At 41.8% G+C, this 16,687-nt stretch overlaps 1 protein-coding gene across 2 annotated transcripts in view; it reads left to right on the top strand.

Annotated features, from left to right (window-relative positions):
* The window catches only part of LOC122934081 (cytochrome P450 2K6-like), a 174,533-nt gene that overhangs the window by 13,261 nt on the left and 144,585 nt on the right, over positions 1-16,687 (top strand). For both annotated transcript variants that reach the window (XM_044289244.1, XM_044289245.1), the window contains exons 2-3: positions 6,156-6,346; positions 9,547-9,709. In XM_044289244.1, the coding sequence (XP_044145179.1) occupies positions 6,173-6,346; positions 9,547-9,709 (337 nt within the window). In that variant the 5' untranslated portion in view covers positions 6,156-6,172. The remainder of the gene's footprint in view (positions 1-6,155; positions 6,347-9,546; positions 9,710-16,687) is intronic.

The following is a 16,687-nucleotide window of genomic DNA, read 5'->3' on the forward strand; positions in this document are numbered from 1 at the left end:
AAAATTGTAGATTCACACTGAAGGCATCAAAACTATGAATTAACACATATGGAATTATATACATAACAAAAAAGTGTGAAACAACTGAAAATATGTCATATTCTAGGTTCTTCAAAGTAGCCACCTTTTGCTTTGATTACTGCTTTGCACACTCTTGGCATTCTCTTGATGAGCTTCAAGAGGTAGTCACCTGAAATGGTCTTCCAGTCTTGAAGGAGTTCCCAGAGATGCTTAGCACTTGCTGTCCCTTTTGCCTTCACTCTGTGGTCCAGCTCACCCCAAAGCATCTCGATTGGGTTCAGGTCCGGTGACTGTGGAGGCCAGGTCATCTGGCGCAGCACCCCATCACTCTCCTTCATGGTCAAATAGTCCATACACAGCCTGGAGGTGTGTTTGGGGTCATTGTCCTGTTGAAAAATAAATGATGGTCCAACTAAACGCAAACCGGATGGAATAGCATGCCGCTGCAAGATGCTGTGGTAGCCATGCTGGTTCAGTATGCCTTCAATTTTGAATAAATCCCCAACAGTGTCACCAGCAAAGCACCCCCACACCATCACACCTCCTCCTCCATGCTTCACGGTGGGAACCAGGCATGTAGAGTCCATCCGTTCACCTTTTCTGCGTCGCACAAAGACACGGTGGTTGGAACCAAAGATCTCAAATTTGGACTCATCAGACCAAAGCACAGATTTCCACTGGTCTAATGTCCATTCCTTGTGTTCTTTAGCCCAAACAAGTCTCTTCTGCTTGTTGCCTGTCCTTAGCAGTGGTTTCCTAGCAGATATTCTACCATGAAGGCCTGATTCACACAGCCTCCTCTTAACAGTTGTTCTACAGATGTGTCTGCTGCTAGAACTCTGTGTGGCATTGACCTGGTCTCTAATCTGAGCTGCTGTTATCCTGCGATTTCTAAAGCTGGTGACTCGGATGAACTTATTCTCCGCAGCAGAGGTGACTCTTGGTCTTCCTTTCCTGGGGCGGTCCGCATGTGAGCCAGTTTCTTTGTAGCGCTTGATGATTTTTGTGACTGCACTTAGGGACACTTTCAAAGTTTTCCCAATTTTTTGGACTGACTGACCTTCATTTCTTAAAGTAATGATGGCCACTTGTTTTTCTTTACTTAGCTGCTTTTTTCTTGCCATAATACAAATTCTAACAGTCTATTCAGTAGGACTATCAGCTGTGTATCCACCTGACTTCTCCACAACGCAACTGATGGTCCCAACCCCATTTATAAGGCAAGAAATCCCACTTATTAAACCTGACAGGGCACACCTGTGAAGTGAAAACCATTTCAGGTGACTACCTCTTGAAGCTCATCAAGAGAATGCCAAGAGTGTGCAAAGCAGTAATCAAAGCAAAAGGTGGCTACTTTGAAGAACCTAGAATATGACATATTTTCAGTTGTTTCACACTTTTTTGTTATGTATATAATTCCACATGTGTTAATTCATAGTTTTGATGCCTTCAGTGTGAATCTACAATTTTCATAGTCATGAACATAAAGTAAACTCTTTGAATGAGAAGGTGTGTCCAAACTTTTGGTCTGTACTGTATATATATCAAGGACTATTTAAGTAGTGTTGAACACGAATATTTGAATTTCGCGAAAATTTCGAATATAGTTATATATATTCTTAATTTCGAATATTCAATTTTATTTTTTTTAATCAGTACACATGATACCTCCCTGCTTCTAGCTTGTGGGCCAATAAGAAGGCTGCAATATACTTGACTTTAGGAGTAGTAGTGTTAGCAAATTTTTCTCTATATTCGTTTTTTTTAATATTCGCTTTATTGCTATATATTCTTGTTTTAGAATATTACGAATATTCGAAAAAACTAAGTTATAGCAATATAGCAAATATTCGAAAAAAATCAAATATAGAGCAATGTAGCTAATATAGTGCTATAATCTTCTTTGTCTAATAGTTGACAAATTCGCAATAAAAATTCGAATTACGAAAATTTGCATATTACACAATCATTACCTTGCCGATTTTTCAAGAAAAAAAATCGTGAATTTTCGAATATTCGACGAATATTCGAAAAAATATTCGAAAAATATCACGAATTCGAATATGACCCCTGCCGCTCATCACTATATTTAAGTTCATTTGCATCCATTTCTTCCCAGAATCCTAGAGGTGCATGTAAGGCCTATAAGTCTTTTCATGTTGATTAAGACACTCTATCCCCAAGGAGAGATAGTACCCCCAAATTTTTTTAGAGGAGTATAATCCTGGTTCTAATTCTTTTGTCTCACTTTCAGTTTAACCTTACTTGGGTAGGTCTCTCTGAAATTACTTCCAAAATGGTTAAATGGATTTGCACATTCTTAAAGGGAACCTGTCACCGGGATTTTGTGTATATAGCTGAGGATATGGGTTGCTGTATAACCAGTATCACATCCGCAATACCCAGTCCCCATAGCTCTGCGTGCTGTTATTGTATAAAAAAAACGATTTGATACATATGCAAATTAACATAAAAGAGTCATATCTTACTTGTGTGACCAGAGAAGAGTCATATTTTCAAGCTCTGACTCATCTCAGGTTAATTTGCATATGTATCAAATCGGTTTTTATACACAATAAAAGCACACAGAGCTATGGGGACTGGGTATTGCGGATGTGTTAGCGGCCATCTAGCAACCCATATACTCAGTCCTATTCACAAAATCCCCGGGGCAGGTTCCCTTTAAGTCTAACAAATGAAAATATGTTGCAAATCATTTAAGACAATAAAAATACATCTGCATATAAAAAACATGTGTAATTTATCTTTTCTTCCCAAAAAGAGTTAAAAAAAGTGTTTTACAACGACAGCATACCCTTCCAGGCATTGCTCAGCCTTTTAAACATACTTACGGATGTAGCTGTGTTAACAGTCACAATATGCTAACTAGATGTGATAACTCACCAACAGTGTGTATGTTAACTCTGCTGCATTTGTATTACTTTGCATAAGAAGTACAGCTGCAGTAGAGTTAACAGTCACAATGATAACATGTTAAACAGATGTGATAATCAAGTGTGTTTGGTAACTCTGCTACATCTTTATGTAGCAAAACATCTTACAAAACTTAATATCTGCAACTAGCTCTTCAAGAACAAATACCTTTGATCAGAGCAAAGCAGATTTAGTTGAGAGGCCTTGGGAGGACCTCTGGGCGATAACTATTTCTACTATGGAAACTAAATAATAAAAATGATGCATAGAAAAATTTGTTGGTTTTGATAAATTGAAAATGTAATTATTTCTTGCTGATACTGAAATGTTTTATTGCTGAGTTTGTATGTTTAGAATGTATATGTCCTTATGAAATGGAAATAAAAAGATTTATAAAAAAAAAAAATGATGAATGTTGTAAGCTAGGCTAAGTTTCTCTGAGTTTTTTTGAAAAAATATATGAAAATTAGCACATCTGACATATGTTGAAATCAGATAGGCTTAGGAAAGCTAATTTGAATCTGTCCCAGAAACGCAGAGGAGCATTGCCTGGCCTAAAATACTACATGTATGTACTACACATACTAGATGCTCTCCATAATGAGAAAGAGTACCCCACCAGACAACATACAGTTGCAAGAAAAAGTATGTGAACCCTTTGGAATGATATGGATTTCTGCACAAATTGGTCATAAAATATGATCTGATCTTCATCTAAGTCACAACAATAGACAATCACAGTCTGCTTAAACTAATAACACACACAGAATGTAATGTTACCATGCTTTTATTGAACACACCATGTAAACATTCACAGTGCAGGTGGAACAAGTATGTGAACCCCTAGACTAATGACATCTCCAAGAGCTAATTGGAGTGAGGTGTCGGCCAACTGGAGTCCAATCAATGAGATGAGATTAGAAGTGTTGGTTACAGCTGCCCTGCCCTATAAAAAACACACACCAGTTCTGGGTTTGCTTTTCACAATAAGCATTGCCTGATGTGAATGATTAAGAATTGTTCATTTGCATAAAGCTGGAAAGGGTTATAAAAGTATCTCCAAAAGCCTTGCTGTTAATCAGTCCACGGTAAGACAAATTGTCTATAAATAGAGAAAGTTCGGCACTGCTGCTACTCTCCCTTGGAGTGGCCGTCCTGTAAAGATAACTGCAAGAGCACAGCGCAGAATGCTCTATGAGGTAAAGAAGAATCCTAGAGTGTCAGCTCAAGACTTACAAAAGTCTCTGCCATATGCTAACATCCCTGTTAGCGAATCTACGATATGTAAAACACTAAACAAGAATGGATTTTATGAGAGGATACCACAGAGGAAGCCACTGCTGTCCAAAAAAAACATTGCTGCACGTTTACAGTTTGCACAAGAGCACCTGGATGTTCCACAGCAGTACTGGCAAAATATTCTGTGGAGAGATAAAAACAAAGTTAAGTTGTTTGGAAGAAACATACAACACTATATGTGGAGAAAAAGAGGCACAGCACATCAACATCAAAACCTCATCCCAACTGTGAAGTATGAGGGTGGGGGCATCAGGGCCTTGGGGATGCTTTGCTGCATCAGGGCCTGGACGGATTGTTATCATCGAAGGAAAAATTAATTCCCAGGTTTTTCAAGACATTTTGCAGGAGAACTTAAGGCCATCTGTCCACCAGCTGAAGGTCAACAGAAGATGAGTGTTTCAACAGGACAACGACCCAAAGCATAGAAGTAAATCAACAACAGAATGGCTTAAACAGAAGAAAATATGCCTTCTGGAGTGGCACAGTCAGAGTCCTGACCTCAACCCGATTGAGATGCTGTGGCATGACCTCAAGAAAGTGATTCACACCAGACATCCCAAGAATATTGCTGAACTGAAACAGTTCTGTAAAGAGGAATGGTCAAGAATTACTCCTGACCGTTGAGCACGTCTGAACTGCATCTATAGAAAACGTTTGGTTGAAGTTATTGCTGCCAAAGGAGGTTCAAACAGTTATTAAATCCAAGGGTTCACATACTTTTTCCACCTGAAATGTGAATGTTTACATGGTGTGTTCAATAAAAACATGGTAACATTTAATTCTTTGTGTGTTATTAGGTTAAGCAGACTGTGATTGTCTATTGTTGTGACTTAGATGAAGATCAGATCACATTTCTTGACCAATTTGTGCAGAAATCCATATCATTCCAAAGGGTTCACATACTTTTTCTTGCAACTGTACATATTACTGAGCTACCTAGAGTAGAATACTAGGAACTGTCTCAGAATTGATTCATAAAAAATTTTGAGTACCTGAAATTAATTGGATCTTAAAAGTTCATTTATCTATACTTGGCTGTAGCCTTAAAGGGAACCTGTCATCTCCCAAAACCATCCCAAGCCGCCAGCAGTGTTTCTGATTATGCCTTTCTTTCTGAAGGCAGATGCAGCAAAAATACTGAAAACATTGTTTTATCCCTTCCAGGCACGCTTCTCTACACATGCTTGAAGTCAAGGAGGCAGCGGCCTCCTTGCTTCAAGTCACGGTGATTGCGCCCCCTTCCCTGCCCCTTCGCTGAGACTGACATGCTGGCAGTTCAGCTAGCTTTGCCGAACTCTCTGCATAAGCGCTGTCAGTCACAGTGAAGGGGCAGGGAAGGGGCGCAGTTACAGTGACTTGAAGCAAGGAGGCCGCTGCCTCCTTGACTTCAAACATGTGTGGAGAAGCACGGCAGGCCATGGGATAAAACAATGTTTTCAGCACTTTGCTGCATCTGCCTTCAGGAAAAAAGGCATCATCAGAAACACACTGCTGGCTACACATAGGTACTGCTGGCGGCTTGGGATGGTTTTGGGAGGTGACAGGTTCCCTTTAACTTTTGTCTTATGCCTCATTCACATGTCAGTGTTCGGTCAGTGATTTCCATCAGTGATTCGTGAGCCCAAACCAGGTCCGGCTCTAAACACAGAACAGGAGCAGATCTTTCCCTTATACATTATGTCTGTGGAGGCTTCTCTTCTGGTTTTGGCTCACAAATCACTGATGGAAATCACTGACCAAACACTGAAGTGTGAACGAGGCCTTAGAGCTTGTTTAAAAGGTTGATGATTGCGTTACCATTGAGATTACCTTCTTCTCTTTTAGAAAATAGAGGTAATTTGCTGTGATTACTTGTCATTTTTGGTTTACTTATTGTCATGTTTCTTATACTTTACTTGTAGGTTTGAACACGTTCACAATGGAGCTCATCTCACTTCTTCTAGTTGTTCTCGTCGTCCTGTTTCTGGCCAATGTGATCAAGAATCAGAAGAAGTACAAGTACAGCAATTTTCCTCCTGGGCCTAAACCTTTACCAATTATTGGAAACTTGCACCTAATCAGCTCAATAAAACCTCAAAAATCATTTATGGAGGTAAAAAGAACATTAAAGTACAGATGTAGAACATAGATGAAACGGAATTCGGTCTAAAGATTAGGAAAACTTCGATTCCAAACGAATCCGAATTTCCTTGCTCTTCATGGTAACAAATCAGTTTTCCTAAAATGGTGGCTGCACATGTTAGAAAGTGAAAGCAAGTGTAGAGGAGACAAGCTCGGGAACGCACGATCACCCATAATGCTGTGCAGTCAGCCAATCAGCAGGTAGCCACCCCCCTGTCACAGCTAGACAGAGCCCTCTAAAACCCTGATCCATGTTGGCGCTGCCATTTTCCTGTGAGCTGAGCATAGAGGGCCATAGGGACAGTGGTGTTGCAAACTCTTAACAGAGAGTGCAGGAAGGGCATAGGAGACTGCTGAACTACAGACTCTGCTACAATTTATCGCCCTGTACATAAGTGTGCAGTGCACCGATATTCAGTGTTTATCCTTCTTGTCAGCTGTAGAATTACTGTCAGACACACTGGCAGTGCATGGGTTCTTAAAAGCAGAGGCAAGCAGAAAATGTGATACTCGGCAGTGTGGGAATGTTTCACACAGTCACTGGGGGATATTAGCGTGGCGGTATGCTGGATGTGTGGGCAGAAGGTGAGGCGCGGCCCGAGTGCTAAAACACTGGTTTTAATAAATGACTCCAATAGTTTTCAACGACCCGCAGCTGTTGCTAGGGGGAGTTTTTTAAGCTCATTTATAAAACAATATGCAGCAAGCTCTTAAAGGGAACCTGTCACTATCAAAATTCTAATTTATCTGCAGGCAGCATGTCATAGAGCAGGAGGAGATGAGCAGATTGACGTAGAGTTTTGTGGGAAAAGATTCAGTAAAACTTGTGTTTCATTTATTTAAATTCCTCCACATTCTGGGCTTTGTCAAGGAGGTGCTCCTATCACTGATTGTCAGATATCTGTGCATACACAGTCATTGAGGGACAGCCTCCTTGACATCGAAACCCAGAATTATCATCGGTATAAATTGATAAATTCTAGGTTTAAATTAATCTTTTCCCATAACATGTTATATCAATCTGCTCAGCTTCACCTGTTCTATAACATGCTGCTTTCAGCTTAAACACCATGCTCAATGTGACAGGTCCCCTTTAAAAGGGTTTTCCAGCCAATAATATTGATGACCTATGGTCAGGATAGATCATCAATATCTCATCGGTGGGGAACTGACACCCGGCACCCCTGTTGATCAGCTGTTCATCACCCTGCACTTCGTCTCGGAAGTGAAGTGTAATACAAGTACTCGCTCTATTCAAGTAGGTGGATCGCGTGCTTATAATTACACTACCTCACGGCTCCACAGGAAATGAGGCATAGTGTGAAGACCAGGAAGCGGTGCTAGCATGATGTGTCGCCTTCTCGTCAAACAGCTGTACAGTGGGGGTGCCAGGCGTCGGACCTCCACCGATCAGATATTGATGAGCTATCGTGACAATAAGTCATCAATATCAATGGCTGGACAACCCCTTTAAGTTTAGTTTAGAGGTGACTAGAGGCAGCTGGAATTGTATATTGTGAGGAACGTGGAATTAGGATTTAATGTCAGCCATGATCCAATTCCAGCCATCTACTGTGAGATAGCAGAGGTAGTGAACTCTGCAGGGGTCCTGGCTTCAAGCAGGCCACAGGCATACAAATATACACCTCCTCAGCCAGCACGGAGGCCTACAGGAAAATCCCCCTGCAGGGGTCTCAGCTAGTAACCAGTTCAATCAAATCTATTAGACATCATGGAAATGGTGATTCATAAGGAATTATTAATTACCCGTCCATCCCAGGCAAAAACCAGCTATATATCTGCAACCCTGGGGCCAAGACGGACTTGCCCCTGGTCGTAGTTTGGTGGTAGGATACCGGGAAGGGGAGATACAGAGATCTCCCCGCAAAAACCTAATAATGGTGCAATGTTTGGTCTTCACCTCTATCTGGGACCTGGGTGAACCCGTTGGTCCCAGAACCATCTCCCTGTGACCTTCTGGCCTGGAGCTATGGGCCCTAATGGGTTTTGTGGGTTGTTTGGCTACCAGGACCAGGAGGGAGAGGGGACCCCTCCCAGAGGCAGGGAGGTGCGTGGCCGAATACAGGTGAAAAGACCCATGCAGGGAGAGTTCAGCGTCTTTTCTCTGAAGGTGGGTCACATCATTTTAACCTGTTTGGAGGGAGCTGGAAACTGCTGACATCACTGCCCCCATGTGACTATAGCTAAGCATTACAGCAATCCAGAACTCAGCATAAGCCAATGGACTACTAGTAACTGACCCTTGCCTGTTTAACTCTTTTGTACCATACCACCTGTATTTGCACATCTGACCACTGTATATATTCCCTGTGAATATTGTGTTATGTCTAGTGTGCCCTTGAGGCAATGGAATATATAATTTAATCTGGTGCTGTTCTTGTATCTTGATCACGAATCCCCACGTCTGTGTTTCGGCATAGTCATACGCTACTGCGGGTTGGTTTCTCACCCTATATAATTCCGTTAGCGGACCGGGCTTATATCAAACGAGGAACTGGTGGCAGTCTACTGGGTTGAGACAGCGCTGTTTCCCTGGGTCAGTGGAAAGGCTCTCTCAGCTTGTGGCCTCTCTGTGCCCACGTGGACAGGAGGCGCCGGTGTAAACTGTATCAAGCTGACCTTACGCGCTCCTAGGGAGGTCGTAACGTCACGGCTTGGAAACCAGTGACTATACCATATCTCGTGAGCTTGACGTAGTTGACATTAGGCGGGGCCGTGAGGTGCAGTATTCATCACATATATTTTACAGATGTGTCCTTTCTTTCTGTACCTCTTCGCAGAACATTTCTTGATATGCGTGTCACAAGATAACCATCTTAAAAAAAAAAAAAAAACTTGATAGATAGATACCTGTCCTATATGTGTCTAGGTGTGGACACCCAGTGGTTGTGTTGTTAATTGCAGTCTGTTAACGGTTTTCCTAGCATGTCACAATATTGTATTGATTTTAATTAGCATTTAGAGTCTGTAACCAAATTTGAGGTACACTAATAGTGGACACATCTGTACCTCTGTACCTCTATATCTCTGCAGGGAATTTGTCTTCTCTGATCTCTATAAAGACATTTTGTAAAATCAAGTTGCACAGAATCTTACCCCTAAAAGAAAACACAGTGTTTTAAGATGGGTGCTCATGTATTCTGCTTTCAGTTATCCAAAAAGTATGGCACAGTATTCAGCGTACAGTTTGGCACAGAAAAGATGGTTATCCTGTGTGGTTACGAGACAGTGAAAGACGCTCTTATCAACCATGCTGAAGAATTTGCTGGAAGACCTGTTACTGCCATAGGTTCTAGGACATCACGTGGATATGGTAAGTCTGTGCATTAATTCAAAATGACTAATAAAGGAGTATATAATAGGTTTAAATTTATAACTACCATCTAACAGGGCCAATATGGGGTACAGTCTCAACTGGCACTGGTGCCTGAGATGGCCCGTAGGATCCCTCTGCCTCATATGGAGACCAGTATTGTTAAAGAGGACCTTTCACCAGAATTAAACTTCTAAAGTAACTATACAGGCATGTAGAGCGGCGCCCAGGGACCTCCCTGCACTTACTGTTATACCTGGGTGCCGCTCCGTTCTCCCGTAATTGCCTCCGGTATCTTTACAGTTAGGCTCCACCCAGGGGAACCTGCCGGCGCCTCCTTCTCCCATGCTGTAGCGCTGGCCAATCACAGCGCTCAGCTCATAGCCTGAGAGGCTTTTTTCTCTCTCAGGCTATGAGCTGAGCGTGGTGATTGGCCAGCGCTACAGCATGGGAGAATGAGCTGACGGCAGGTTCCCCTGGGTGGAGCCTAACTGTAAAGATACCGGAGGCAATTACGGGAGAACGGAGCGGCGCCCAGGTATAACAGTAAGTGCAGGGGGGTCCCTGGGTGCCGCTCTACATGTCTGTACAGTTACTTTAGAAGTTTAATTCTGGTGAAAGGTCCTCTTTAAGTATACATGATAGTTGAGGAGCCTTGTTAAAGATTTTGAATCGGGTCCAAGAGCTGCAAGATATGCCACTGGCTTCATGTGTTCATATGTGTGGCCTGAGCACTCAAATGTATGGGAATTTTAGCAGACTCACTCTTCTAGAGAGTTGGCACAAAAACACCAAAGTTAATAAACTTGCTGGGTCTAATAGGAGGAGATATGGCTACCACTAATGCTTAGCATTGATATTTAGAGGCTCACTTTTATGTCATTTATGGAGATGCATTAGGTGTCAATATAGGGGTATTGTCTTTTATAGCTATGGGGCACTATGACTTATCACAATTATGAGGACACTGTGACTAAAAATGCTATAGAGGATTTCTGGTGGGTAGCTGTTACCATGTAGAAGTGCTTAAAGAACATGACGTAGGTCTGTTAGGCCAGAGCTTGCCCATTGGTAGTGCAGTAGTAAACTGGAGGCCATAGAGGGCTTCTTTACTGTGAGTGTGTTGGTGGACTGGAGGCTAAAGCAGCCTTTTCATCATCAAGAGATATGGTGGGAAGAAGGCCAAAAGAGGACTTATCCTTGCTAGTCTGGAAGTATGAGAAAATGTTTAAATGTGGGCCAGAGGGAATTTGTGTTTGTTCATGCTTCATGAAATACTCTTAGATAGTGCATTACCTTCAATAGAAGTAGACCATGCAGCTGCTATGGGGCCCATGGGGAAAAGGGGCCCCGCAGTGAACCAAAGGCCCCTCCTCCTAATTACACTCATTACTGTCCAGCTCCAGTATAGTATTCCTATCATCAGTGGAGAAAGCTGATGTCATCACAGGTCCTGTACATCTAGTAAAAGAACTGCAGACATGGTGTAGTTCCCAGGTTAGATAGGAGCATCTGCCAGGACCTGTGATTACATCATCTTTAGCATCACAGGTCCTGTGAATCTAGTAAAGGAAGTGCACAGAGCATCATCACAGGTCCTTAAACCCCCAACAGTATGGAGAAGAACTGCAAGATAAGCTCTCCATTGAGACTAGCGAGGAGGAGGATCTCTTCATTTGCCCCCATTTCTATTTTACTCATTAAATATATACAGTCATGTGAAAAAATTAGGACACCCTTTGAAAGCATGTCGTTTTTTGTAACATTTTTAATAAAAGGTTATTTCATCTCCGTTTCAACAATACAGAGAGATTAAAGTAATCCGACTAAACAAAGAAAACTGAAGAAAAGTCTTTTCAAGATCTTCTGTAAATGTCATTCTACAAAAATGCCTATTCTAACTGAGGAAAAAGATAGGACACCCTTGCCCCTAATAGCGAGTGTTACCTCCTTTGGCTGAAATAACTGCAGTGAGACGGTTCTTGTAGCCATCTACCAGTCTTCGACATCGGTCTGAGGAAATTTTACCCCACTCCTTAATGCAGAACTTTTTCAGCTGTGAGATGTTTGAGGGGTTTCTTGCACGTACAGCCCTTTTCAAGTCACCCCACAGCATCTCAATGGGATTCAAATCTGGACTTTGACTTGGCCATTCCAGGACTCTCCATTTCTTCTTTTTCAGCCAATCTTTGGTTGATTTACTAGTATGTTTTGGGTCATTGTCATGTTGCATGGTCCAGTTCCGCTTCAGCTTTAATTTTCTAACTGATGGTCTCACATGTTCTTCAAGCACCTTCTGATACACAGTAGAATTCATCGTGGATTCTATGATGGTGAGCTGACCAGGTCCTGCTGCAGCAAAGCAGCCCCAAACCATGACACTTCCACCTCCATGCTTCACAGTTGGTATGAGGTTCTTTTCTTGGAATGCTGTGTTTGGTTTACGCCAAACATGTCCTCTGCTGTTGTGTCCAAATAATTCAATTTTGGACTCATCTGTCCAAAGAACATTATTCCAGAAGTCCTGGTCTTTGTCAACTTTATCTCTGGCAAATGTCAGTGTGGCCTCGATGTTTCTCTTGGAAAGCAAAGGTTTCCTCCTTGCACACCTCCCATGCAAGTTAAACTTGTACAGTCTCTTTCTGATTGTAGAGGCATGTACTTCTACATCAACAGTAGCCAGAGCCTGCTGTAGTTCTCGAGATGACACTTTAGGGTTTTTGGAGACCTCTTTTAGCATCTTGCGGTCTGCTCTTGGGGTGAACTTGCTGGGGCGACCAGTCCTGGGCATGTTGGCAGTTGTTTTGAAAGCCCTCCACTTGTAGACTATCTTCCGGACAGTGGAATGGCTGATTTCAAAATCTTTTGAGATCTTTTTAAATCCCTTCCCAGACTCATAGGCTGCTACAATCTTTTTTCTGAAGTCCTCTGACAGCTCTTTTGCTCTCACCATGGTGCTCACTCTCACTTCAACAGTCAGGAGCACACCAAACTAAATGTCTGAGGTTTAAATAGGGCAAGCCTCATTCAACATGCAGAGTAACGATCTACTAATTATGTGCACCTGGTGTGATATACCTGTGTGAGATCTGAGCCAATTTAAGAGGGAATACATGTGAGGGTGTCCTATCTTTTTCCTCAGTTAGAATAGGCATTTTTGTAGAATGACATTTACAGAAGATCTTGAAAAGACTTTTCTTCAGTTTTCTTTGTTTAGTTGGATTACTTTAATCTCTCTGTATTGTTGAAACGGAGATGAAATAACCTTTTATTAAAAATGTTACAAAAAACCACATGCTTTCAAAGGGTGTCCTAATTTTTTCACATGACTGTATATATATATATATATATATATATATATATATATATATATAAGCAAAAAAACGGAACAGCACCTCCTGAGACAAATCGCAGGTGCAAGCTACCCGGCAATAATACAGCAAGCAAATAAAGTAGCAGCACACCACTAAATGCACTAAGACTGAGTATACAGGTGAATGTGTGAACAGGGTCAAATACATGACGCCAATATTTACTGCAAATGCAGTGAAGAAGCTCTTAGCGCATATTATTGATCAAAAATATGTCGGGCCCACCTACCAGACGACAAGGTAGCTTCTTATCAGGTGGGACCTAATCTAACATAGAGGGTCCAGCTCCATTTTCACTCTGATTTAAAAAAAACAAGGGCTTCAAACATTTACAGCCATTATTACTTCATGTACCTCACACAATAGCCATAATAAATAACTACATATATCTGTACACACTGCATCTATTATATCTTGTATTTGTCACATCAGTACACTGCTCAATTATTTACATACACGCACACACTGCATCTATTATACAGTATAATAGATGCAGTGGACACAGGTATGTAGTTTATCCAGCAGTGTACTTATATGTAGTGGACGAACATCGGAACATCGGCTGTGATGTTTTGCGAACGCGCGTTCATGATCAAATGTTTGCGAACTTTCGTGCCGGGCCCCATTGGCTTTAATGGCAGGCGAACCTTAAAAACCTTCAGGTCATATTTGCAGCCACCAAATACTTACTATAAGTGCACAAATAGTCCCACAACATGGACAGTGACATACCAGAGGTGGATCATTGGCAAAAATTCCCATTAAAAATATGTAATTTAATCAGGGGCCATTTTTATGTGTCTTAAAGGGAAACTCTCAAAAATGTGCCCTGCTGGAGCCTAGAAAATTTTATTTTAGGCCACTGGAGTACAGGGCCCCAAAAATTAGGCATTCACCTGACAGAAAAGAACTTGTAATTATGTGGCTGGAGGTATATTAGGCGGTCACTGGCTAAATATTTGACTGTAGGTCAGTACAGGCCCCCAAAATTAGGCATTAAACTGACATAAAAGAACTTGTGTCTCACGATACAGTTCGCCTTGAAGTGGTTTGTGCCCCCTTTCAGGCGGTATCGTTTCCCTGTGGGTATTCAGGTCTGTTGTGCCCTTGCGTTCTGGCTGCGGTGTTCCGTGCTTGCCGGTTGCTAGGGGCAATGTCCTGTATCACAGCTTCTTTGCTGCGGTTTCTTGTTTACCACTGACCTGATTAGGTACCTCCCTGCTTGGTTCTGATGAGGTTAGTATCCCTCTTCGGTTCCTGGGTGTGTCCTTTCAGGTGCGCTCGTTAGGCTGCGACTTCTGTCTTTGGGCGTGGGCTCAGTCTGCATAGCTTGTGGTCAGTTCTGCTAATTCAGTCAGTTCCTGTTCTTGTGTGCATTCTGGGGGTCAGTACTGTTAATTCAGGCTGTCCAGTACCCTGCTATGTCTTTGTTCATGTCTGTCCTTGTCAATGCCTGGTGGATGTCATGCCCTTTTGTCTATGTCATGTCTGTCTATGTTTTGCTTTGCTAGGTTTTGCGTTTGCCTTTGTCCTGCCATCTACGTCTCGGTATGGACCGCCTGGTTCTGCATTGTTGTCTTCTGTTCCGTGTCTTGTACCTCACTTTGCCTGTTCATGTTTCTATGCTATGTTCATGATGGCTGCACTCCTAGTCGGCTCCAGTTGGCTCCAGGTTCACCTTCGGAAGAGGGTTCCATGTGTTCCCCGAAGTCGGAATGCCCTTTCTTTGCGATGGCTTGTCCCCATCTTGCTCGCAATGCGTCCTGGAGGTACGCCCGGGACCTCCGGCACGTGACATTGTGATTATTTTCCTGGAGGTACATTCGGCGGTCACTGGATAAAAATTGTACTGTAGGCCACCGGAGTAGAGGCCTCAACAATTAGGCATTCACCGGACAGAAAAGAACTTGTGATTATGTGGCCACAGGTACATTAGGCGGTCACTGGATATAAATTTCACTGTAGGCCACTGGGGTACAGGGCCCAACAATTAGGCATTCACCTGACAGCAGTCACTGGATAAAAATGTACAAATACATGTCAAATAAATATGTTTAAAATAACTAAAAATATAAAATTTGAATAAAAACATGGCTAACGAAATCCCCCCTCTCGAATAAACCCCAAATGATAATAGGTGAAATTAGATAACACGTGGTCATCACAGGTGTTTAATTCCTCTGAGGCCCCAAAAATTTGGCATTCACCTGACAGAAAAGAACTTGTGATTATTTGGCTGCAGGTACATTATGCGGTCGCTGGATAAAAATTTTACTGTTGACCACTGGAGTACAGGACCAAACAATTAGGCATTCACCGGACAGAAAAGAACTTGTGATTATGTGGCTCGAGGTACATTAGGCGGTCACTGAATAAAACATGTACTGTAGGCCAGTACAAATACATGTCAAATACATATGTTTAAAATAACTAAAAATATAAAATTGGATTAAAAACATGGCTAACGAAATCCCCCCTCTCGACTAAACCCCAAATGATAATAGGTGAAATTCAATTACACGTAATCTTATCTTTAAAAAATATAAATGGATCGCAGAACGACCAAAAATTTATTTTTGATAAAAACAGGCTCCTAAGCCTTATTGCAATAATCCAGCAGTCTTCTTTGATCCATCCAACAGCTTGGCCCATCTTGCTTGAACCCTAATAATTTTGAAAGCTAAATACCATTAGTTTCATAGTATGGAGGAATCCCCATAGATTAAAATTTCATTGCACTAAACAGTGACGTAGAATTATTTAAAAATTTGCTGTGGCTGTCAGAGTGACGCAGAAGAAATTTTTCACTAACAGAACGTGTTAGCTAGGAATGATAAATTTGAGTCCAGTTGGTAGAGTAGATTTGTGTGGTTCATTCCGATAACCAATAAGACTCCTCTGTGCTAGGCAGTTATTTGACCCTAGATAGTCCACGTTCAACATCCACGAAGGACAAGTGGTGTTTAGTAATAACAGGTCGGTTATGCCCTCAGAGGTCCAGGGCTACACTGAAGGAATCGCGGTGTGTCTACCCTTTGCCAACAGGTGCGTCATATGGATCGGGGATTGCAATATGGATGCAGAATAATTTTTTGGCTTACAGATCATATTAGCGATGATGAATTTGGGTCCACTCTACACTAGTACAGGATGAAACATTTTATTGTATCATTAAAATAATGAACTAATGCTGAATGTCGGCATAACATTTTTATTTTAGGCCACGGGAGTACATGCCCAAAAATTAGGCATTCACCAGACAGAAAAGAACTTGTGGTTATGTGGCTTGAGGTGCATTAGGCAGTCACTGGATAAAAAATGTACTGTAGACCAGTACAAATACATGTCAAATACATATGTTTAAAAGAACTAAAAATATGAAATTGGATTAAAAACAACGAAATCCCCCTTCTTAAATAAACCCCAAATGATAATAGGTGAAATTCAATTAAACGTGGACGCCACAGGTGTTGAATTCCTCCGAGATCCATGCCTTATTAATTTTTAGAAATATGAGGTAGTCCACACTGTCGAGATCTAGGCAAGTGCGCTTATCGATCACAATTTCCCCTGCTGCGCTAAACATCCTTTCGGACAGGACACTCGA

Source organism: Bufo gargarizans, chromosome 4 (assembly GCF_014858855.1).
Source record: "Bufo gargarizans isolate SCDJY-AF-19 chromosome 4, ASM1485885v1, whole genome shotgun sequence".
NCBI classification, from domain to species: Eukaryota; Metazoa; Chordata; class Amphibia; order Anura; family Bufonidae; genus Bufo; species Bufo gargarizans.